Genomic DNA, 24,039 nt, shown 5'->3' on the forward strand with positions numbered 1-24,039 from the left:
AATTCTTGGAAATTGAGATAGTGCCACCTCTTCGCTGATCATGTTCTCCTGATACTTTGCCAATTTTCGAGATTGTCGATTTTTGCGATTTAAAGTTTGAAATTCTCGGAATTTCAATTCTTGGAAATTGAAATAGTGCCACCTCTTCGCTGATCTTGTTCTCCTGATATTTTGCCAGTTTTCAAGATTCTCGATTTTCGCGAAATTCTCGGAATTCCAATTCTTGGAAATTGTGAAAAATTCTTGGAAATTTAGATAGTACCACCTCTTCGCTGATCATGTTCTCCCGATACTTTGCCAGTTTTCGAGATTCTCGATTTTAGCGACTTGAAATTCTCGGAACGCCAATTCTTGGAAATTGTGAAAAATTCTTGGAAATTTTTATAGTGCCACCTCTTTGCAGATCATGTTCTCCTGATACTTTGCCAGTTTTCGTGATTCTTGGTTTTCGCGATTTGAAGTTTGAAAATCTCGGAATTCCAATTCTTAGAAATTTAGATAGTGCCACCTCTTTACAGATCATTTTCTCCTGATACTTCACCAATTTTCGATTAGGCACGGTCTCTATACGTGACACGATCGAGTGTTGCCATCTTGTCCGTTACAATTGACATGTCATTCCCTTCACTCTTTGTGGACCTTCCTCGCGGCATATGCTCCGTCTAGGTATTTCTACGACCATGTTCTCGAGGCAATGATTAGTTGCCCGCGCCTCACGTTGCGCGCAGCGTCGTCTGCTGTATGTAGGTATAAAATGGGGTATGCGTACAAATGTGTGTGTGTACATACATACAAATGTCGCGACTGACGTGACTCTCTCGTAGCAGTTGTGTTGTCGCTATAGAAAAAGCCCTATAAAAAAAGAAAACTCGCCAAGAGACTCAGCGAACCGCAAACATGGTAAGAGTGCGGGAGAAGTCGATGGTTATCGGGGAAACTGCGCAAGTTTTTCCACGATCTTGCTTGTCAAAAGGAGAATAATTGAGGTTAACAATTCAGGAGGATGACTTTCCAGTTTCAGTTCGGGTTCAACATGTTCCCGGAGATTCCGCGGCCCTTCAATACCCAGTACAAATGCTTTTCAGTATCGATGTTGCCTGGGACCTATCGCCAGGACGTCGAGCGCGGTGGCAAGAGTGAGTGTCACTGATAGATGAAAACTAAGAGAGATGTTTTGCATATTGGTCTATTCCCTTTCAGTAATCATGCCACCGTCTGCTCTGGAACAGCTCACCAGGCTCAATATCATCTACCCAATGCTGTTCAAACTGACCAACAAGAAAACCAACAGAATTACTCACTGTGGCGTACTGGAGTTTATCGCCGATGAAGGCAAAGTCTATTTACCTTATTGGGTTAGTATGGATTGCATTTTATATATGTATATGCAAGGAACAGCAATGGCAATAGATAAATTATAGATCACTATATCTCATCGTAGATGATGCATAATCTTTTGCTGGAGGAAGGCGAGCTGTTGAATGTAGAAAGCGTGTCGCTACCGGTTGCGACATTCTCACGTTTTCAACCGCAGTCCGAGGACTTTTTGGATATTACAAATCCCAAGGCCGTGTTGGAGAACGGTCTGCGCAGCTTCGCCTGCTTAACCACAGGCGACGTAATTGCGATCAAGTACAATCAAAAGATCTACGAGATGTGCGTGCTCGAAACCAGGCCTGGCCCGGCAGTTAGCATCATTGAATGCGACATGAACGTGGAGTTTGCGCCACCGGTGGGCTATAAGGAGCCAATAAGGGAGGCCAAGAAGGGAGAGGATGAAATAGAGCACCTGGCCGATTTGATGCCGGCGCAGACTGGCTTTGTGCCTTTTCAGGGCGAGGGCGTCCGGCTGGACGGTAAAAAGCGCAAGGACATGCCCAAGCAGGAAGCTGTAGCCACCAAGCCGACCTATGTTAGGGGAATACCCGATTATGAATATCAAATAGGCACTCTTAGGTTCCTGCGAAACATGAAGCCAGTCAATAACAAGGAGGTAGGGACTCAAATTGCAATTCTGTATCGCGGCATATGAAAGTTTAGAATGATCGATATATAGAATATGTAGCAATCTAAATTGCGCATAATCTTCATGGTATCATGATTAATATTAGCTTGTATCGTTTCAGATAAAGGATCCAGACGAATTTAAGGCGTTTACTGGCGAAGGATTTACTCTTTTGAGAAAATCTAGAAAATGATAGAATAACGGGCAATTGTTTATTATTTTTTATTTATAAATCTTTACCTGAGCGTTTGCCGGAATGAATGTTGTATTGTGGAATGATGTTCTCTTTTGTTATAAAAATATAATTAAATGAGTCAAATTCAGTAATTGATATTATTTAAATCTCATTGCTCTATTACAAGTTACGTGCGTCTTTATTTTTCTTATCACATATTTCTAAGCAGGAAGAAACATTGTTCCATTTTTCATGTCGTGTCTTTCTATGGAAATAAAGGAATTATAGCGGCTATATACTAAGCTATATAACATAGTTTTATAAAATTGTATACGAAAACCTATTAAGAATTTTTTTCGAAGTAGAAAATTTAAATAAGGCTCCTATACAAAACAACTTAAATGTGATTTTTCAGATTAAAAATCTAATACCAATGCGATATATATATATATATAAAATTTTTTACATCATTTTCAACGGGTGACTGCTCACATTGCCTAAACGGTCTCGAACATTACTTTCGTTAATTTAAGTTTTTTCGAAGTGATGAAGATAATTGTCTATCGATGTATTTTTTAATTTGAAAGTGCTTACTGTACATATAATATTGATATTGATTTATTTACAACAAATATACGATTCAATAATCACACTTAAATGCTAATTAATTAATCAATCCGAGACCGATTAAAAGTATCTAGCAAATATTGAATATTCATACATTCTTACCGAGTCTCGGATATAGATCGAATTCATAGTCCGTCCTTATATTTAAGACCATTTTAAGTAGTCTTAATGTGTTTTAAACCAATCACAAGCCGTATTAACATCTTAGTTGAGACGATTTTGAAATAAGAACCGACTAATACCGGCTATACCTATAACAGATATATTCTGAAATTTCTATCGACTCTAACTCTTCTTGTATTCAATCCTTTCCACTTTAACTTCGTCTCCAACCAACTGGTACACGTAAGTAACCACTGTTGAGCTTTGAATGTCCATCAATACGAATGATGGTATAACTGATCTAAAAAGAAAAAATTACGATTAAAATAGTATTCTCATACAGGATTTCCTTATTAAATTATCGTTGTAAATTATATTTCCTTTTACAAAGAATATAATTTATAAATTAATAATTAAAAGATTACATCACACGATTAAATAAAAAAGATAGTATTTCTGAGAATTGAATTGTTGGAAAAAAGTAATTTTTTTCTGAAAATATGCTTCCATGTTTATTCTTATATCATTTATACATCTCAAAGAAACTTACGTATCTAGAGGATTGTAAGCTCCGGTAGCTGACCCAGGATTGATGTAGAATTTATTTTCATGCTCGTAAGCTTCGAATTTATGTGTATGTCCCGATATGAGAATATCGACGTCTAGTTGTCTCTGTATCAAGGCTAAAGATTCCGGATCGCCCCATGGTACTACTTGATGCCCATGGGAGAGTCCTATTCTGAACTGGCCCACAGTAACTACTTTTTGTTCCGGATAATTTAAATTCTGCAAATAAAATTCTTCGCTTTAATGTATAATATTCATAATTGCGTTGCAATTTAACTTAGTTAATCACAATATGTGACAATTTTGCTCATTTTTCTTGCCTTTAATTTTGCACGATGTATGTATACATATTTCATTGTATTTAAATTACTTTAACTAATAAATATTGTTCTATGTGTTAATGTGATTAAATAAAATTGTTAGATCAATATGTACCTCGTCAAAATCTCCTCTGACTACATGAACATCACTGGCCAGCGTCTTGAGATAGTCATAGGACTCTTTCGTACAAAGATTGCCGGTGCATAAGATGTGCTGTATTCTTCCTGGTACCAGCAGCTTCTTGAATTTACTCGGAAGGCTACTACATCTGTGTGGAATATGCAAGTCTCCCAATACCAACACAAGCTACAAAAGATTAATTTCCGCTTTGGAATACAACTTTTTAAAGGCTTTTGCGTGCCATTATATTGCGTAATTTTTGCGTTTTTCGAATCGAATAAAAAACATGTACAGATACATTTTAAATTTAGCAACTCTGTGGTGGGAATTGATATATTTATAAAATCATTGAGATAAACTAAAATCAACTATTGAACTGTCATTCGTAAGTGAAGGCGATTAAAGAATAAAAAGTGTATAAGAAGATTTGCTGATTACACGATATAAAAATTTAACGTACGACAGAGATGATAAAATAACATATAATGCTACGTTGAAACAGACACCGCCTGCTTTAAGGTTAGATTACTAAAACGACTTGTTTTCGACCTTCAGCACATTTACGGGCTGCTTTTGCGTTGGGTACTCACCATGATTTTCGTAATTAAATTCTTAGGCTAATATATTTCGATACTTGTAATCCCGCGATAACAATATCTGCTGTATTTCTATAATATACATATAACGCACAGAAGGCGGAAATGTCAAACATACAGAGAGGCGTACACCTAAGGTATGATAGAGACAGCACGTGCCCTAGGGTATTCTGAGGCCCCTGACCATGGTGTAAACATGGTGGAAATAACAAGGTGAAGCATTGCGCATAATGGCGGCAGCTTTGACGGTTAAACCAATCAGAAGACGACCCATTTTGAAGGCGCCCACTTTATATTATTAAACATATTATTAAACACATGAAGTAATATGATATCTCAACATTAATTATATTTACTACTTATTGCATATGTAGCTTTGTTCACTTCGTTTTCATGCAATATTTAAAGAAAGGACGTAAACATCAAACGACGTGATGGATGACAGGCGCTGATGGAAGCAGCCATATTAAGCCCGCTGCAGACGATGCTATTTTTCCTGCTGGATTGCTTGCGATTTAGTAAATTACTATCGTTGCACCACTCAGCACTCAGGATTCCTAGTAGTTTAGTAAATCGTAAGCAATCCAGCAGGAAAAATAGCATCGTCTGCAGCGGGCTTTACTTTCCTTGCAAAATGGGTCGCGCGATGATTGGCTTACAAAATTGAACGAGTGCGCAGCATCGGGAATGCTTCACCTTGTTATTTCCACCATGGGTGTAAAGATACAAGGTGAAACATTGCTCATGTAGCCAATTTTTGGGGCAAATTTCTGATTGGTCAGTTCGATAGTTTGGGCCATCTCTGATTGGTTGACACTGCGCACCCACCAGATTGCTTCACCTTGTATCTTTATACCATGCCCCTGACGTTTCTGGGTGCTAAAATTTCACTCGCAGTTACGGATCTCTAACACGATCCTATCTATGACACAACCTATTCAGTTTTCCGCCTTGAATGAGTTTTGAAATTGTTGCTATTTATGGCGTCAAAGTTCAAATGAGCAGTACATTGTTCTGGGAGAATTATTGGACCGTGAGCCATTTTATACTTTTCGCAGTATCGCTCGCGCGTAGAATACTAAGTATTCGACATGAAATGCGTCCTACCTGGCGGGAACGTCAAAAGTATGTTGATTCACTCTATTAATTTGTGTTACGCAAATGAGAATCGCTGTTTTACAAACGCAAAGCATCAATTTAAAGGCTGGTCTACAATACATGGAGTAAGCTGGAGTAAGCTGGAGTAAGGAGTAGGAGTAAGAAATAAAATGGATTTATTTCCTTACTCCTACTCCTTACTCCAGCTTACTCCATGTATTGTAGACCAGCCTTAATTTTAGCACTTCCCATTGCTCGGCTAATGCAATCCTCCACTTGTTTGTTTTGTACCGCATGTTTTATTGTCAGTGGAAAAATATGCATTGGACGTTACTACGAGTTAAACGAAACCTCTCGAAAACTTTAACGCGTACCAGAACAGCTTGAGATTAATAATTTCATAATTTCAATTCACAATTTAATTTCTTTACAACGAATTGCTAATTGGCGTTTTCCGATTGACGCAGTCCTGGCAAAGGCGATACACATGCTGGCGAAGATTGGAGACGAGATGTACGTGAATCCGCAGGAGGGGTACATTTCTTTTCGCACAGTCAACATGGCAAAATCGGCGTATTCCGACTTCACATTCCACAAGAATTTCTTCTCCTACTACGCTCTTGGCAATCTCGAGGAAGAAGAGGCGCAGAAGTGCAAGATCTCGATGAGGGTAATATCCGTTTCGGCTGCGTTTGCGTACACGATGTTTAATCTGTGATTTACAGAGCGCGATGACAGTCTTCAAATCTGCGCATATATTGGACAAGCAAGTGGAGACTTGCCACATCCAGTTGGAGGTAGACGCCTGCGATCTGGTGTTTATCCTAAAGTATAAAAACGGCATCAAAAAGTCCCACCTGGCGCCTATTTTGGATTCTGAAAAGTTGCAAGTACACTGAGGACATTTCTTTTTCATTATACTTGATTCTCAGATGCGATTTCGCAGCTTAACACTTTGAAAAGGAACCTGATTAATTCTAATTACAAAATGGCCAAATATTCCGAAAATTTAATAAGAACTGTTCAGCATTATAAAACAAACATCTGGGAATCACGTTTTCATCTAAACTAGTGATTGTATCAAGTAATGAGACTGTGGATTAAATAGGCGTCGTACACCAAGGCTGGTATGTCCAACGAGTTGATATTTGTGGCTCGAACATTGACGGAGGCTTTGCAAAATTTTCCACAAAATTTGTTCGAAATAACGCTCGAGGTAACGCCACAGAAGCTGTTGCTCAGGAACTATGTGGATGATACGTCAGGTAGACCAAATGTCCTACTCCTATATAATATAAACATAAAGCGCAAAACAATGTGGTAACTAATAGTATTGTGAATTTACGTCAATTAATGTCAATTAATGCTATAGTTACGTATTACAGCCATGGTGAATATTACTCGTTCCCAGCTGGCTCTTGGTGTCGGGGAATTCGATCGTTATGCAATTGAGAACGAAACAAGCGTTACATTTTGCTTGAAAGAGGCCAGAGCTTTGCTCGCTTTCAGCGAGACCGCGAGCGTCCCTGTTACTGCAAGTTTTGGAACAGCTGGAAGGTATACATCCAAGTTTTAAACTCTTTTATTTAATGTTAAGTAAACACTCCAGTAGTTGAAGATTAAAATATTGCTTTCACATATATTCAGTGATATAAAATCTGTGCGCGTCTCTATTTCAATAATTCTTTATCTCTCGTGCATCACATTTTTCAGGCCAATATTGTTTACGCTGAAGAGTCAAGCCTTCGAGACAAACTTATTGCTATCAACCCTGAATCCAGACTGTGACAGTCAATCGGATGTGTCGCTCGTCAGCAGACAAATGCGACCTGTTCGAAGAAGGAATGCTTCCTCAAAAAGTACATCCAAGTGCGTCAACAAATCCTCCAGTCGAGTGAAGAAACCTACGAAACCTACGAAACCTAAAGTCAATGACGTACTCAAGAGTAAACCAACAGAAGAGAGAAATCAGTCGAACAAAACGCTTAACCAAAATACTTCTGTGAACGTTGCTTCCGTAAATAATTCTATAAGTAACGTTCGAGAAAGGAATTTGCATATGCCGGAACAGAGTCGTCGCTCCGTCACGCCCAATCCTGCTAATACATCTTCGGCGACTGATAGAAAGGTTTTAGACAGCCAACGAAAGCTAATAAATTCAGTATTTTCAAGCATCACAAAGAGGAAGTCGAGGAATGACGAGAAGGAGGAAGAAGTCGCGGAGGAAGAAGAGCTCGTTGATCTGGAAGAGAGCGTACCACAGTCGCCGCCGCGTCGTCAAGCGGCCAAGAGAGCAAAACTGGTGTTCCAGAAATGCTTTCACAGTACTTTTGACCCTCGAATGTTACCTGGCCATGACGTTATCCTGGTAGAGGATTCTGATGAAAATAACAGTGATTAAATATTATCTTGCGAGAGTTGGAAGAATATCTATAACGATAAATCGGAGAAAAATTTATTTAATACTAGAATTCTTTATAATTTCATAACATATTTTCTGAAAGATTAACCAAGATAATGTTTAAAGTAAATTATGTTATTAATGTATTTGTTTAAATAACATTTCTTTCTTTATATCAACGACCAGTTTCTTTTACATGAAAAGCGATATGTGTATACGGTCATTTGGTAACTAAATCTTAAATTCTTGTATAATTTCATATAGAGATTTTTAAATAGAAAGTCTTATAATTTATTAACGTATCATGTTCTTTCAGTCTTATTAAACGATTCAATGTGTAAGCTTTCATTACTTATTAAGCGATTCATTGTGTAAGCTTTCATTACTCTTGGTTAACATACTCATTAAAAAAAAATAAGTTTAGTTATTTGGGACCAAAAAATTTGGACGGTTTAGTGAAATCATTTCAGAGACAAGATTGGAACGCAGTTATCTTAAAGAGACTTGTGTCCGAAGTAGAGGCATCTCGAGTCGGACGCGTTGTATATAAGTTGTTCCAATTGTAAAAATGTTATTGTAAATACAGGATTTTTATACAAAACTAAGTAGTGTGTGAGAAGTCACTGCCTTTGTTCACTTGCTTCTTTCCCATATCGTGTAAGTTTAATAACAAGAAATAATTGGAAATGAAAATCAACGTACTTCAATGTGTGTGTAGAAACGTAGAATTTCCATTATATTTATTAGATGCCGGGAAAAATCAAGTAATTTTCCAACTAATTCTTGGTGAAAATTTTTCTTAGAATTTATCTCCATATTTCTGAAAAGTATACCAATTCGTATAAAAATTCTGATAAATATTTTCACCAGGGATAAAATCTCTAAATTCATATGAAACCACCAAAATTAGTTCTGTCATGATAAAAATTGATTGTTGAAAAATAAAAAAATGTATACACGTGCACCTGAGACACCATGCATTGCATACGTCACAGTCGAAGGATTTTACTCTAACCTGACCCGACTCTGAGTTTCTAACCCTCCTCGCACCTCTTCGGACACGTTTCCCCGATCTCGTCGTTACGGCGCGACACACCACGTGGAGGATAATGAGAAGAAACATGAACGGGATGAAGCAATTAGCATTGAATTTAGCCGCTCTGACCAGCGTGGGTATGGGAGGCTGGTATCTGGGCAAGTTCTCCGAACAGAGGCGATATTCGACGGACAGTGGAACGAGTGTGTTGTCGGCGGTGCAAAATATGCCAGGTTTGCCCCTGTTCGGCACGGTTTCGGCGGCCACCCCCTTCACACCTTCCGAAAAGAGCTGCGACATGGGCTCCAATCTGTCCTCGATCGCTACGAGGGTGTCGCAGGTGGGTGAAAATCGAGGCCCGGGTCAAGCGTCCATCAACCCCCTACATTTATTCATTAGAGACAGACGGAAGAAATAATTTGACAATAGATTGGCGTGTAATCATTTAGAAATAGATAATCTGGTAGCATCAAGCGCGAGAGAAATTAACGTTCGGTCACTTCTCGACGCGTGAAAACTTTGCGATTACTTGTAACGCTGTCATGTTCTAATGTTCGTATTGGATATTGGTAATATTGCGGCAGATTATGAAATTTGGTTTTCCCGGATTGGATCATGTCAGGTCGTACGAGGATTTTGTGCTCTCTTACGACAGGCGAAACAAAGTTGCTCATTGGGTGTTTGAACACTTGACCAAGGAGAGGTTGCAATGCAACAAGGAAGTGGATCGCTCCAGGTGCGAGTTCAAACCTGATCAGAGTATACACCCTTTCTTCAGGTGAGGAAATGTACAATTTTTGATATATTTAATTTTTCTGGGAGATCTAAAAGAGAAAGTTTTTATCAATTTGATTTCGTTGATTGAATTAATTTGTCGAGATTAATTGAGTCTTAATTTTAATGGTGCCGACAGATCAGACAATACGGACTACAAGGGAAGCGGCTATGATCGTGGTCATCTAGCGGCGGCTGGAAATCACAAAGTGGAACAGAAACACATGGAGCAAACCTTTTTCCTCACCAACATGGCACCGCAAGTCGGCAAGGGCTTCAATAGAGATTCCTGGAATAGATTGGAGAAACACGTTCGGAAATTGACAAACGTCTACAAGGATGTTTACGTGTGCACAGGGCCGCTGTACCTTCCCAAGTCCGTTTGCTTGCTGGCGTTTTCTAGTTTTGCTTTGAATCTTGTCCACCTTTGTATTGTTATGTGCATTTATAGAAGAGAAGCGGATGGAAAGAAATATGTGCGCTACGAGGTGATAGGCGCGAATCATGTGGCGGTGCCTACGCACTTTTACAAGGTGATTGTCGGTGAAACCAGCGACGGCAAGCTTGAAATGGAAGCGTTTGTGATGCCGAACACACCAATTGACGATAACGCGCCACTCACTAATTTTCAGGTACTGCTTTGCAATCTAGAAAATTATAAAAGAAATTATAAAATGTGAAAATGATATTAAACTATGTGCATTGCAGTATGAACGTAATTAAATTGTCAATAAAACTGCTTATTAATTAGTAGAAGATATTATAACTAAGCATATCAGAATAATTGCATGAGTGTAAAAAGAGCGACATATTAAATTAATTCAATTTATAACAAGATGTAATATAAGAATTTGATCAATTTTTGAACAGGTGCCGCCAGACAGCATCGAACGCGCTGCCGGGCTTTTATTCTTTGACAATATATCACGCAACAAATTAAGCAAGGTGAACGGCAAGAACGCAGGCTAGATCTGAAAACTGCTCAATTCACTTAATTTCTTTTTACTAACCGATTGAAAAGTTCTAATATTAAGATTGTAAAAAGTTTTAATTTCTGAAACATCATTGATCGTATATTTAAGTCCAGTCGATTATTTTTTAGCTCATGTACATAGCTTTTAGAAATTTTATCAATCATGACATATTATACATATATTATATATTATTTTAGCTGGTCTGTATTTTGTGGAATAATATGTATTTTATGGAATAATAAAGATAAAGATGTTTGTTAATGCGTTAATCAATTAGTTTGTTTATACATACGTTTATTGATTTTGTACATTTATTCGTCCGCTTGGAGTCACTATGCCTACTTGTGTAACGCACTGTATTGCATATCTTCGATTCGATCATACCGAATAAAACGCGCTCAAATCTATTGTATTATTCTCTTCGACTTGTATGCCGAGGATTTAGATTATTATTTACGGTTAAATAAAAGTTACGCGTATAAATAATTTTATATAGTTTTAAATAATTATTAATTTACCTGAACATATTCGGAATTTTTATACATTTTGACATTGATAAAATTGATTATAAAAAGACGCAATTAACACTTACTTCTTTCGAATGTATAAATATGGAAAGTATGTATTCGGTATGTTACATATACATCTGGATTTTTCTTCATTTCTCTTATTTCAGACGCTGGGAACTCAGTCTTGAACACAAATGCTTTGTAAGTGAAAAATCAAACTCTTATAAAGTTGCAAGATGATTTTTACAGAGTAAAATCTTATAACATAAAATATCGCCTCGTCGCTACTTTGGTCGTGGTAGTATAAGTACGTATCGATTAATACGTTCGTTATTGTTAAATATCTAATAATCATATAAAATCCTAAATATGATAAAGTCGTTAATAATCTTTTCGGCTTACGAGCTATGTCTATGTACAGAATTAACAGGCGCGCAATAATGCGAGTTTTTCCATGCGCGTTCAGAATTTTCCTTTCTTACGTTGACATCGGAAACGCTCGACAGTATCGACGGTTTTTTACAGTAAGTCGGAATATGTGTCGCTGTCTGACGATATTTAATACTTAACGTATATAATTCCTGCGAAGATAGGCAAATTAAAAGAGAATTTTATTGCAATTCAATTAATAAAAGATCTAACTAAAATCGAAACAACTACGATAAAAGTGAAATAGAATAGATTATGACAAGTTTAATAAAAGCAAACAGTAAATGATATTAAAAATGAGATAGGAATCGAAAGTGAATTAATGAAAATCGGGACAAATAAAATTTCTTTTAATTCACCCATTCTTTTGCAAGCGTAAGAACATTATGCATTATTCTCGAGATCTCTCATGTGTTTAAGTCGTATGCTTTTTTTGGAAACGTCCTACTTGCTTCCTCTGTTTCGTTTCGTCCACCGATATTGCATGCATCGCAGCTTATAAATAATATCTTTTTAAGTAGAGTATAGATTAGGCACTAAAATGGACGGGTCTGTTTGCTCGGATTCGCCTCCTTCGAGTATTGCTTAACGTCTTAAGGACACTTTTGAGAGCTTTAAGTACACTTTATTATAATCTACCTACGTGATTTATTTTACGCGTATTATTTACAGGGTATCCCAGAGAAAGAGAAGCATAGATTTCATTTTCTTACTCGATAAAACCTTATTATTCGAGCATTATGTGATGATTGAAATATTTTCTCCCCTTATTTTTTTATTCTTACAATTTATAGAATTCTTAAATTTATATAATTTTCTAATTTTTTGGTTCTTATCCGCTTTTCGGACTTGTCGAATCTTTAGAATTATTGAATTTCTAAATCCTCGAATCCTCGAATCTTACAACATCTTCATTGGTCCCTCAAATTCAACTAAAGAAATCATGTTTATTATTTTTTAAATATAAATTCATGCACGTAATGTGTTCTTTCTCCGAGACACTCTAACAAAACGTCGACTTTCTTAGATTTCAACGTAATGCCAAGTTTTCGAATCCGCTTGAATGACAATCACCCTCTCTCGGAAGGATTGTCGAAAAATGTGTCGTTGTCGTAAAATGTTTATTATTAAATTTATTATTAATCTTAGAATCATTGCCTATGCAATTCTCTCACAAACAACGAAGTAAAAGGACTCGATGGAAATTTTCTAATAAATCTTCAAAGAATCTGAAATTTAATCTTACAATAAATTCTCCCCTTCTAATTTGTCTATTTTTTTTTGTAACGACGAAACAGCGAGGACTAGAAGACGCGATCAGTAATTGTTTCACGTCAACGACTTGGCTGTTCGTCGAGCGATCTGCGTGCTTTCAGTCAAAAGTCTTCGCAATGATGAATCACATTTTCGGAAGACTAGGCTACACAAATAACCTTCGATATATGAAAAGATTTGCATTTGTAAAACACTAAATCCGCAGCTAAGCAATCGTGAGCAAAGAAATTTATAATTAAATAGATTGATTATAAATTTAACTTTAGAAAAAGAAATTGTACCATTTAATTCTCCCGTTACCTCTCTTTCGCTCACAATAGAATTTGCTCTTTCAAAAAGTAACTTCCACATATCGAAATTCACTCGCATTACCTAATTACATCCTTCCGGCTGGCATTCGATTAAATCAATCTCTCCTCCGGTGGAGGCTTCATTACATTATCCATCTCCACTCTCGGATTGCTAAACTCCTGAGCACTCGGACTGTATGTGCCACGTGTCGCACGTTTTTTCCTTGCCATCATGAAGAGCGCTATAAGGGATGCAATGGCAATCAGGAGGAGACAGCCCACGATCGGGCCTACGATTACCATTATATCAAGAGCTTGGGTGCTTAAATAATTACTTTCCGGCTGAAAAACAATTATTTGTTATTGGTATATATAAATTAATCATTTTATTTATACAACTAACTTAAGTTATATGTACGTGCATATGCAATTTATTAGTTAATCAATTTGTGTACATGATCCAAATCTTTTTCCAAATCTTACCTCTGTACAATTTTGTCCTGTATAATGAGGAGTGCATCGACACAGGTACCCGCCACCGTTGGCGCATTCGCACGTGCCACCATTGTGACAGAAATCCTAAAAGAACATCGAAACAAGTGTTATTACGTAATTAAGTAAAAACAAAACAGGAGTTTATCATGAAATAATCACTTTAATCACTCATGAATCACGCTCTTTTACGTTTTTACTTTCTCAGCAAGTGTCGAAAGGACTCACCTCCTGGCAGGGATTTTCCATGCCGCAATTGTAGCCGCAATAACCGTAGTCGCAGATGCACTGATAGATGCCAGGCAGATTCTCACATTTGCCGTGTCCACAATCAGTCTTCGGATTCTGACACTCGTCTACGTCGAGGGAACAATCGATTCCGGTATATCCGGTGCCATCACAGTCGCATATAAACTTGTTCACTCCGTCGGAGCACTTGCCGTCGTTCTTGCATGGCACATTGCCCTCAGAATCCGGCGCGCAGTCATCAATGTTGGTCTCGCAGTACATGCCGGAGTAACCGAGAGGACAGGTGCATTTCGGCGTCTATTTTACAAAGTAATAATTGATGTACACAATGATTTAATACGATACGAAAGAATCTTTCAGACGTTATAAAATTATAGGACTACGAATATACATAATATTATATATTTCAAATATAAATTAGAATCTGAAAATTTAAAGATTTTCCAGATTTCTGGAATTTAAATTAAAAATTGTGAAGCCCGAGGAACCCAAAAATTCTAGGATCCAGAAGCAATTGACTTGAGAAACTTATCACTTTTAATTTTTATAATTTTCCAGGACTTCTAATTAAGAATCTAATAAAAAAATTGATTATATGATAACTCGGGGATTTTTCAAACCCTGGAGAGGAGCGATTATATACCTGATATAGGAAATCGCATCTACCCCCGTTTTGGCACTTTCTGCGGATGCAATAGGGCGTGTCACAGATCGGGCCGTCGTAGCCGGGCATGCAGTTGCAGGTGAAGTTGTCACCCGTCTTTGGATTCGGCACGTCCACGCAGGTCGCACCGTTCTTGCACGGCTCGTTCTCGCAGGTGATCAGCCGGAAGCTTTCGCACAGTTCGCCGGTGAATTGGTCGGGACATTCACACCTGAACAAGCCTGGCAGGTTCACGCATACGCCATCGTGTTGACACGGATTCAGCGTTACGCACTCGTTGATGTCGCTATCGCACCTGTAATCAGATAGGAGAAGAATTCGATAAGAGAGCGAATCATAAACCCTTGTTAATTGTTGGAGAAGACAGTTTTATGGAATTTATCTTAGTGTCGATGTGATATGTATGTGTGTGTGTAATTCTCTAATATGATAAGGATGATTTTTAAACATTTTGTAGTTGTTCTACGAAATGTGATTTCTTGTATAAAGTGACATTGATAATGTGGACGGTTTTATTATCAATTATTAATTAATTATCGTTAATATCTTTTTCTGTTTAAGTCATAAATGTATATGAGTAATTAATTTATAACGAATTCAATTATGTAAAAATGTCATTTGTTAAAATTATGAACGATATTTTGTAAAAAGTATTTCGCTGTACATAATAGTAACAAAAAATATCAATTCTTCCTTATACAAGAAAGCTAAAATAACTTGACGAGAAGAGAATACGCACAGCCATCCCTGCCAGCCGTTCTTGCACACGCAGGTGTAATTCGCGATACCGTCGACGCAAGTCGCACCGTTCTGACATTTGTTGTCGACGCATTCGTCAATGTTAAAAGAGCAGTCGTCCTCGGCGTAACCCGCGGGACATTCGCACACGTAGCTGTTGGTTTTGTCGAAGCAGTAACCGTCGTTCTTGCAGTCCGTGTCGAAGCATAGTTGGCAGCCGATACTGTCGCGATGAGTGGCGTTATCGTTACCCTGCAACTCCAGGAACTCCAACGGAGTGAAATTCGCGTTCTGATAAACCTCCTCGTACGTGAAGTAGTGTAGCAACATGCTGCCGATACGCACTTCGCCAAGGCAGCCCTTAAACGGTTCTCCTGCAAAGAAAACAGAATGATTCTCCGATTTCAAGAAACAGCGATTAATTTTACGGAGACAATTGAAAGTTGTAGATTGAAGAATAAGGATCGAAATTTAAAACTTTCCAAACTTTCAGAAACGAGAGTCATTGGAAGTTGGCGTGTTTCATTAAAAATGATATATTATATAAAGAAAACTATGATATTGCTTTGCAACACTTATTACATACAACATAAGCATTTAAAGCTACTTAAAGCTACTCTGTGTCAAAATGTTACACGCACCGGATATCATACTATGGGGGGGCATAGCGGTTGTTAGCCTGTGCTCATTGTAATCCACGCTATTGCCCTCGATTCCGTTGTTTCTCTTCTCGTGTCTGGATCCAACAGTGAGATAAGCGTGCCTATCGGATAAGGCACTGGAAGAAAGTCCACCGAGGGTGACCGTTCCTGTCACCAGCAGATCGTACCACAGTTGGAAGCTGAAGTTGGGATTCACATGGGGCTGCTCCTCAGTAGGATTAACGTAACCGCATTCCACGGAATTGTTATTTAACCTGATGAGCAGCGAAGTCCAGTTTCCGTCGGGTTGGCTCTTACCGAAGGAGACGACACCCTGGTTCTCTAGATCGAGCCGCCAGGATACAGTGACGGTGTCTCTTAAGACGGACACGGTGAAATGTTGGTCACCCATTTGGGGAGCCATATGAAGCAGCGTGCCACCCGTGTTAGATCGATAGGTGATCTCGATGGTGTCGAGTGGTAGGTCACTGACGGCATCCGTAGCGTGGCCGTACACGTACGTGAAGGCAGTGGAAACGCCGTCGAAGGTCGCATTGGCGATGCACTCGTAGCCATCGTCGAGATTCTGGCAGCGTGAACCCGCCGGACAGTCTTGCAATTGACAGAATTCCATCTCCTGGCAGGTTTTGCCGGTGTAACCACGCGGACACTGGCACCAGAAGTCGTTCCACGTTACGTGACACGTGCCGTTGTGATTGCACGGGCTGCTCACGCACACGTCATCCGACACCACGCCTTCGAGGACTTTTTCAGAGTCGAAGGAGACATTGCCGAACTGAACAAGTGCAGGAATGTCTTGTGCCTGAAAGAGAACAAGAGTTATTTACACATCTCGCATGAAAGTACGTTGCCGATATGAAAAGGGAATGTGATAAAAAGTTGGAATAATGTTTAAGATCTAAATCATAAAATTCAGATTAATATAACAGGCACAGAGTAAAATAAAATATCGAAAAGGATCTTCAATTACCTTTAGCGGGAAGAATTCCACTACCATCGTTCTCGTGCCATTTGAGATCTGCACGTCTTGGATAATGCCCTTGAAGTTAATTTGCGGCGTTTGCTGTACTTCCATCTGTCTGCTATCGACTTGGCGAATGTATCGCGACGCCTGAGGTAATCCTCCTAGATAAAGGACGGTCACGTTCAGATCTCCCGTGGCACTGATGGTCTTGCGGAAGTATTCTGTGCCATTGATCTTCACTTGAACAAGGGTAACGTTTCTCGCTACTTGAATCAGATGATTGTTTCCATCGTTGAGCTTCACGCCGCCGACGGTATAGGCCTCTGTGCCGTTAAATTGAATCCTGACGAGCAGCTCTCCGCCCTCCAATTGTGCCGCTATGTAGGTCTTCTCTTGGGGCTTCTGATCGACTTGAGAATCCAGTTCCGTGCCCAGGTAGAAGATATCACCGTAACTCTCCCGTGTGCGAATGAACATGGAGATGTCAACGACCGAGCTGACGGTACGCCTGACAGCGTCGCTGACTCTTACAGTCACGTAACCATTCGTGATATTCTCGTAGCCGAAAGTAGCGGCTGTCATGTTGTACTGGCAGGTGTGACCGAGGTAAGGACGCTCGCACTTGCAGTAGAAGTCACGCCAACGATCGGTACAGTGGCCGCCGTTCTTACAAGGATTCGGTGAGCATTGAGCCTCGCGAGGACAGCCCGGCTCCACATCCTCCATGTATACGGTTTTCGACGTGGTGCCGGAGTAGACCTGGAATCAATTTTAAAGACATGGAACGTTAATTGTTAAAATTATAAATAAATCGCAATTGACTTTGAAAATTTGGTAGATGGAAAAATGATGCAGATTGACAATGCAGTTAAGACATTGAACGCCCTAATTATTAATTGAAGTAAATCACAGCAAATCGAAATTATCAACAGACTGACGTACCCATTCGCCATTGATGACGACGTCTTCCATACAGCCGACGAAAAAGGTGAACGAGGGTAAGCGAGACAATCTTCTCAGGAAGCTCAGGGAGCTGATGTGACTCCCGCCCACAAAAGTCGTGGGGAAAGATGTGTGATTCGATGAGTTGGAGCCTTCGTTCGGGCTGATGGGGTAGATAGTCTGTTCCTCGTTGGCCGAAAGGACGAGATGACTCGAGTTGATGGCTACGAAGGCCTTCTGCCAGTTGGAGTCGTTGAGTCCACTACCGACGAAGACTCCATCCCATTTATTCAGGATGCTACTATGTATATTGAGTTTGCCGTTTACCAGCTGGAGAATATAAATGGTCACACCTCTACCGATCGCCAGGAGACCATTCGGCAGGGTAGTCCTAAAGCGAAATTGTATATCGTAGCCCTCGTCGCGCGTGGTGTTTACCAGGACGTACGAGCTGCCGCTTAGAGACATGGTTGTCACCTGTGAATTTGTCAAGTAATAGTACTCTTAAGATATTTATCAAATTGTTTATACAAGCGGAACACATTTACGCACCTTCTTCCGCCAGAAGCGCTTCAGAAAGAGTTAACAAGTGCGATAAAGCATAATTAAGTGAATGATAAATACTTTTGTGTTCAATAACTAATAATCATTAGTTAGAAATTTTTTCAAATATAATAAGAATAGAAAAAATGTGTGCATTAAGTAGAAATTTTATTAAATATTTAAAAATTTGTGAGTTATAAGGATGGTTGCGAGAAAATAGTTTTTAAAAGCTTACAATTGTATTTAAAATTATTTAAAAAATATTTACTTCGTGAGAGAAATATAAACACTTACATAATCGCAGACTTCGCCGTGGTAACCGTTGGGACAGGTGCAGTTAAACTTGTGGATGGTCTCATCGACTAAGTAGGGCCAGCAAGTGCCACCGTTCTGGCAGGCGTTGCCCTGACAACCCATCAGCTTTACCGAACAATTTTTGCCACCATACTCCGGCTCGCAGGTGCAAAAATAGTCGGCTTTCGCATCGGTACACACTCCATGCTCGCAGGGATTGTATCTTTTGCACTCGTCGATCTCGTGCTGGCAGTGATCTCCTTCGTAACCCTCGTCACACTCGCAGGTGTAGCCGCCGATACGATCCATACAGGTACCTGGACCGCAGGGATTGCTGTCACACTCATTGATGTTCACCTCACAATTCTTGCCGGTGACACCTTGCACGCAGAGGCACTCATACCTATCGTAGATTTCAAGAATTTATCCTTTGATATTGGATGAAACATATAAAAGATATTTTAAGAGTTACAGATTTCAAGTCATCTTCTTAAACCGCAACGTTATACATTTTACGTTCCGAATAAAATTTTGAAGTAAAATAAGATCTGCTCAAAATTAATGGCAAAATAAATTAAGAAATAAAGAAAACGGTATCTAAATATTAACAAAATAGAGGAAAGCTGAATATAGTTGAAAGAATTATTTAAAGATTTACCCGCTGGCATTGGCGTAACTGAACTCTTGAGTAAAGATCGCTGGTAAGTTCAGGGCCTCGCTTTTATAAAGATCTTTGTTTGATCGCTCGAGGCAAGTGCCATTGTACTGACAGGGCGAGCTCTCGCACTCGTTCACGTCCACTTCGCAGTTCTTACCAGTGTAGCCGGTATAACATTGACATTTGTAACTCTTGATGTCGTCCAGACATAGTCCGCCATTTATACACGGCCGTGACAAACATTCGTCGATATTATTTTCACAATGTGGACCCTTAAAAATCAGAGTTGAAATAATTTTAGATCATAATTTAATAAAACTCTTACTTTAAATAGATTATAGAATTATGTAAGAATAAATTAAAATTCAAGTATATAATGTAATTTTGAGTTAAATATAATTAAAAGCAACAATTGAAGAAATTAAATCAATTTACTTTTGAAGATTTCCGACAAGTTAAATTAAATAAAAAGATTAAATGTAATAATTAGAGACTCTACCTCGAAACCGGTATCGTTGCAGTCGCAGGTGTAGTCGTTTACGCCATCGATGCACTTTCCTTTATTCATGCAGGGTGACGATTCGCATTCGTCGATGTTGATCTCGCAATTAGCACCGAGGAAACCTGCTGGGCACACGCACGTGTACAATGCTATACCGTTTATGCATTGCGCCCCATTGTGACACGGGTTGCTGTCGCATTCGTTCACGTCTATCTCGCAGGTTTTGCCGGTGTAACCGGGCTGGCATATACATTGGAACATGTTGATGCCATCGAGGCACGTAGCGTTATTCTTGCATGGACCGCACAGGCACTCGTCGATGTTGATGTCACAATGATCACCAGAGAAGCCTGGTCGGCAGAAGCAGTTGTAGCTACCCTCGGTATTGATGCAAATCCCATTGTTGCAAGGAGAATTACCGAGTAATTCACACTCATTCACATCGAGATCGCAATATTGTCCTGCGGGAGATATTTAATGAATGTAATTCAATTTTTGTAAAAAAGTTTTTCGAATATTATTCTATTTTACCGATAAGTTATAAAAGCTCCCTTTTCTAATAAGTATTTAAATGCACACGTCTAAAGTAATTCTGATGCGTATATAAATTAGATAAAACTGTAAGACTAAATTAATGTAACAGAAATTATAACCAAATTTTAAAAGCGTAATTAGGGAAAAGTAATTAAAGAGATAAAGTACAAACCAGAATAATTTAAATTGCGGTTCTGTTTTTTAAAGTGAGATAAAAATAATATGAAATAAAATTAAATTAAATGATAAAAAATAATAAATTAATCAATTAAAAATAATTACTAGAAATAATAAAAAGGTTTACTAGAAAAGATTTACATGAAATTCAATGATACTTACCTTGAAAGCCTTCTACACATTTGCACTCGAAGCCAAGCTCGCCGAGGTCAATGCACGTGCTATTGTTGTTGCACGGTTTTGCCGCACAGTGATCCACAATCAGCGTGCAATTCGGGTCTCTATAGCCCTCGCGACATTTGCATTCGTAATCAGCGATACCGTCAACGCAAACCTTGTCATCAGGGCACACTACGCTAACGCAATCATCGATATTCACGTCGCACACCTTGAAAATCATATCGTGTTAAGTTTAATTAAATTTACATTTTGGCATCGAAATCTCTCTTGTATAACATAACATCTATGCTTATATAAATTAAAATATAAGTAAATAGATAAAAGTAACTGTATATGTATATAATTTACGATACCTTGCCCTCAAAACCGTGCGGACATTCGCAAACGAATTCCCTCCTCGTTCTTGGCATCAGCGTACAGCTACCATTGTTCTGACAAGGATTTGCGAAGCATGCATCGTATTCTCGTTCGCAATTATCACCCACGAAGTTTCTGGTGCAGTTGCAGGTGTATCCATTGACACGGTCGATGCAAATACCACCATTCTGGCATGGCTGTGATAGGCAATCGTCTACGTCGATCTGGCAGTTCTTCCCTGCAAAAGCATCGCTCTCTTTCAGACAAAACATTCTAGGCGTTTTGAGAAATCGATATTAATGTAATAATTAAAAATAGTTCTTATATTTACGGTAAATTATTGGAAATTAAACCTGCCTCGTTGAAGAAGGAAAAAAATACATTTATAATTAAAATAGGTAACTTGTCATTTATACGTAAAAATGTCAAAGTCGATAACAATTTTGCAACATTGGAGCGAATAAATTTCAGTCGGAATAAATTTTTACCTTTCCAATCAGGCGGGCACGTGCAGTTGAAACCATCTCTGCCGCTGGTGCAAGTGCCACCGTTGGCGCAAGGGTTGCTAGCGCAGTAGTTGACAGTGCAATTAGGTGGATTACCCATGAAACCGGGATTGCAGACACATTGAGGTCCATGGGCATCCTCCATGCAGATGCTGTTAGGAGGACAGGCCGCGTTTTCGCACAGACCCCTCAGCTCGCAGTGGCGACCCATGAATCCTGGAAGGCACTCACAGTGGTAAGTGCCCACATCGTCGACACATTGTCCGCCGTTGGCGCAGGGTTCGGACAGGCACTCATTCAAATTAAGCTCGCAATTCTGACCCTCGAAGCCAGCCGGGCAGTGGCAGATATAGGCGCCGTAATAATCATAGCACACGCCGTTGTTCAGACACGGGTTCGCCTGACACTCGTCGATGTCTACGTCGCAGTTAATCCCCTCGTAGCTGAGGAGAAGAAATAGAAAATGTTTCAGACGTTCCATACATGGAAAAATTTAAGAATTTGTCTATTAAATTATTACATTTCTATGAAATTTGAAATTTGAAATCCATGAGCTCGATATTTTACAGAATTTAAGATTTACAGAAATGTAAAAATCTTAGGACGTGTATAAAATCTCCTGTGAGGCGCCAACGGTGATCAAGAACGTGTAAAGTTATGTAAGAATTTGCAGAATAATAAATCATCTTTGTAAAAGATTTCAAAATCTCCAATTTCATGCAAAGAGATAATAGTCCGTGAAGACGAAAACTTGATGGAGTAAAATAGCAAGTTGAACGATACTGAAGATACGAATTGTATAGACTGAAATTTCAAGTTTACTTTAGTTTCTTCAAGAGACTCACCCAGTTCTGTCACATCTGCAGGTATAATTGTTGATTCCGTCGATGCAGATGCCACCGTTCTTGCATGGATTCGAAGTGCATTCGTTGATATTAGTTTCGCAATTCTTTCCAGACCAACCAGCCTGACAGAGGCACTTGTACTCGCTACCTATTAGTGCCATGATACAAGTGCCGTTGTTTCTACATGGATTCTGTTCGCACAATCGTACTCCTAGCTGAGATTCGCAGAAGTTGCCGGTGAATCCGGGTTTGCAACTGCAACCGAAGTCACCGCGCGCGTCTTCGTTACAGGTACCACCGTTACGACAAGGTCCACTCTGACAGGGTGAACCTGAGAAAGCAATTCGATTTCTTATCAAAAATATTTTCCTAGAGAGACAAAGATGAAAGAAGCAGATGTGAGGCGATATTAATTGCAATTGATTAACTGCATGCAAAAGTGAAAAGTTCCTTTTTTAATTATATTTGTTGTATCTATATAGTTACATTTGTAATAATAAATATAATTATAAATTAGAAGAACACAATAATCAATCTAAAAGTTATAAATAATTAATTTTTTATATGAAATGTAGACGGAGGAAAAATATTATGCAACTATTAGAAATAAACGTTAGGCATATTGTAATATCCGTTTATCTTTTATGCGTGCAATAATAACGTGTAACAAATTTTGCAAACCTATCTTATTTAACTTCGAGGTAATTTTCTTGAGGAAAATTGTCTATCGTTTAAAGAAGGGGAAAAAGATAGCAAAGCAACATTTATCTACTAAAGTAATGAGCGAGTATTAATTTTGAAGCAAATGTCTGAATGCGAGGCAAAAAGCGTTTCTATAAATTTCTACAGATTATTTCAAAGCAAAACAGATCTACATGTACGATGGGCGAGAACCAGTAAAGAAGAAAGATGCAGATTTCATATTCAATTTATCGCAGCGACGTAATTATATTAAATTCTAGTCTCTTACAAGAAAAATTACGTTAGTATTAAATATTCTAATATTGCAAAAATATATATAAATTATTTCTTAAAACATTTAATTTAATTCTTTAATTTCTCATTGATGTATCGTCCTGTTATGGAGTAGTTCTACAAAGTGTCACTAAACTGTACTTAAAAGAAAATCTTCCAGTTGACTTTTCACTCATATTTTAATTCTCAATTAATATTTCATTTTGTATGTACACGTAGAGGAAAGTCCTCTATTACGAGATAGGAGTCTAACATGAGATTGTAAGTTTTTAACGTCCAAATTCAATCGCAAATCTTTTTTCGTAACGATTACACGATCTAACAATCAATTTTCCACTAAATAGATTTTACTTCAAGGTCAATAAATTCATGAAAAATTGGATGTAAATCTACGATAGGACAATATCTACTCATCATGGCGTAATTACGTGACGTAACATCGCCGTTTAACGCGCGCG

General features: G+C 38.6%; 5 protein-coding genes across 7 annotated transcripts in view; 3 read left to right on the top strand and 2 right to left on the bottom strand.

Moving 5' to 3' along the window:
• Positions 1-713: 713 nt before the first annotated feature.
• LOC105562832 (ubiquitin fusion degradation protein 1 homolog) lies at positions 714-2,474 on the top strand. Of its 2 annotated transcripts, XM_012013933.1 has the most exons (5): positions 714-900; positions 1,016-1,136; positions 1,201-1,355; positions 1,442-1,993; positions 2,127-2,474. In XM_012013933.1, exons 1-5 carry the CDS (start codon positions 898-900, stop codon positions 2,196-2,198), a joined length of 903 nt encoding a protein of 300 aa, XP_011869323.1. In that variant the 5' UTR covers positions 714-897; the 3' UTR covers positions 2,199-2,474. The 2 variants fall into 2 exon arrangements, with proteins under 2 accessions (XP_011869323.1, XP_011869322.1); XM_012013932.1 differs by lacking the exon at positions 714-900 and having other exon boundaries at positions 989-1,136.
• LOC105562831 (vacuolar protein sorting-associated protein 29) lies at positions 2,325-4,671 on the bottom strand. The gene is made up of 4 exons (XM_012013931.1): positions 4,508-4,671; positions 3,912-4,103; positions 3,460-3,695; positions 2,325-3,210 (listed from the first exon to the last, which is right to left on the bottom strand). The coding sequence occupies exons 1-4, from the start codon at positions 4,508-4,510 to the stop codon at positions 3,093-3,095; spliced, it is 549 nt and encodes a 182-aa protein (XP_011869321.1). The 5' UTR covers positions 4,511-4,671; the 3' UTR covers positions 2,325-3,092.
• Positions 4,672-5,091: 420 nt separating this feature from the next.
• LOC105562830 (cell cycle checkpoint control protein RAD9A) lies at positions 5,092-8,617 on the top strand. Its single transcript, XM_012013930.1, has 6 exons — positions 5,092-5,638; positions 6,079-6,281; positions 6,337-6,501; positions 6,720-6,876; positions 6,997-7,168; positions 7,325-8,617. The coding sequence occupies exons 1-6, from the start codon at positions 5,605-5,607 to the stop codon at positions 8,010-8,012; spliced, it is 1,419 nt and encodes a 472-aa protein (XP_011869320.1). The 5' UTR covers positions 5,092-5,604; the 3' UTR covers positions 8,013-8,617.
• Positions 8,618-8,984: 367 nt separating this feature from the next.
• Positions 8,985-11,063, top strand: LOC105562829 (endonuclease G, mitochondrial). The gene is made up of 5 exons (XM_012013929.1): positions 8,985-9,388; positions 9,633-9,826; positions 9,962-10,198; positions 10,274-10,454; positions 10,693-11,063. Exons 1-5 carry the CDS (start codon positions 9,122-9,124, stop codon positions 10,789-10,791), a joined length of 978 nt encoding a protein of 325 aa, XP_011869319.1. The 5' UTR covers positions 8,985-9,121; the 3' UTR covers positions 10,792-11,063.
• A 463-nt stretch (positions 11,064-11,526) lies between these two features.
• The window catches only part of LOC105562828 (protein crumbs), a 33,814-nt gene continuing 21,301 nt past the window's right edge, over positions 11,527-24,039 (bottom strand). For both annotated transcript variants that reach the window (XM_012013927.1, XM_012013928.1), the window contains 15 exons: positions 22,607-22,937; positions 21,744-22,204; positions 21,252-21,493; positions 20,881-21,106; positions 20,005-20,468; positions 19,506-19,777; positions 18,848-19,250; positions 18,011-18,487; positions 17,075-17,827; positions 16,084-16,906; positions 15,444-15,816; positions 14,684-14,999; positions 14,020-14,337; positions 13,783-13,878; positions 11,527-13,641 (listed from right to left, as the gene is read on the bottom strand). In XM_012013927.1, coding sequence (XP_011869317.1) covers positions 13,411-13,641; positions 13,783-13,878; positions 14,020-14,337; positions 14,684-14,999; positions 15,444-15,816; positions 16,084-16,906; positions 17,075-17,827; positions 18,011-18,487; positions 18,848-19,250; positions 19,506-19,777; positions 20,005-20,468; positions 20,881-21,106; positions 21,252-21,493; positions 21,744-22,204; positions 22,607-22,937 — 5,786 coding nt within the window. In that variant the 3' untranslated portion in view covers positions 11,527-13,410. The remainder of the gene's footprint in view (positions 13,642-13,782; positions 13,879-14,019; positions 14,338-14,683; positions 15,000-15,443; positions 15,817-16,083; positions 16,907-17,074; positions 17,828-18,010; positions 18,488-18,847; positions 19,251-19,505; positions 19,778-20,004; positions 20,469-20,880; positions 21,107-21,251; positions 21,494-21,743; positions 22,205-22,606; positions 22,938-24,039) is intronic.

The sequence above is a fragment of the Vollenhovia emeryi genome, unplaced genomic scaffold, assembly GCF_000949405.1.
Source record: "Vollenhovia emeryi isolate VEMERY1.0 unplaced genomic scaffold, V.emery_V1.0 DF939183.1, whole genome shotgun sequence".
In the NCBI taxonomy this organism is placed as follows: Eukaryota; Metazoa; Arthropoda; class Insecta; order Hymenoptera; family Formicidae; genus Vollenhovia; species Vollenhovia emeryi.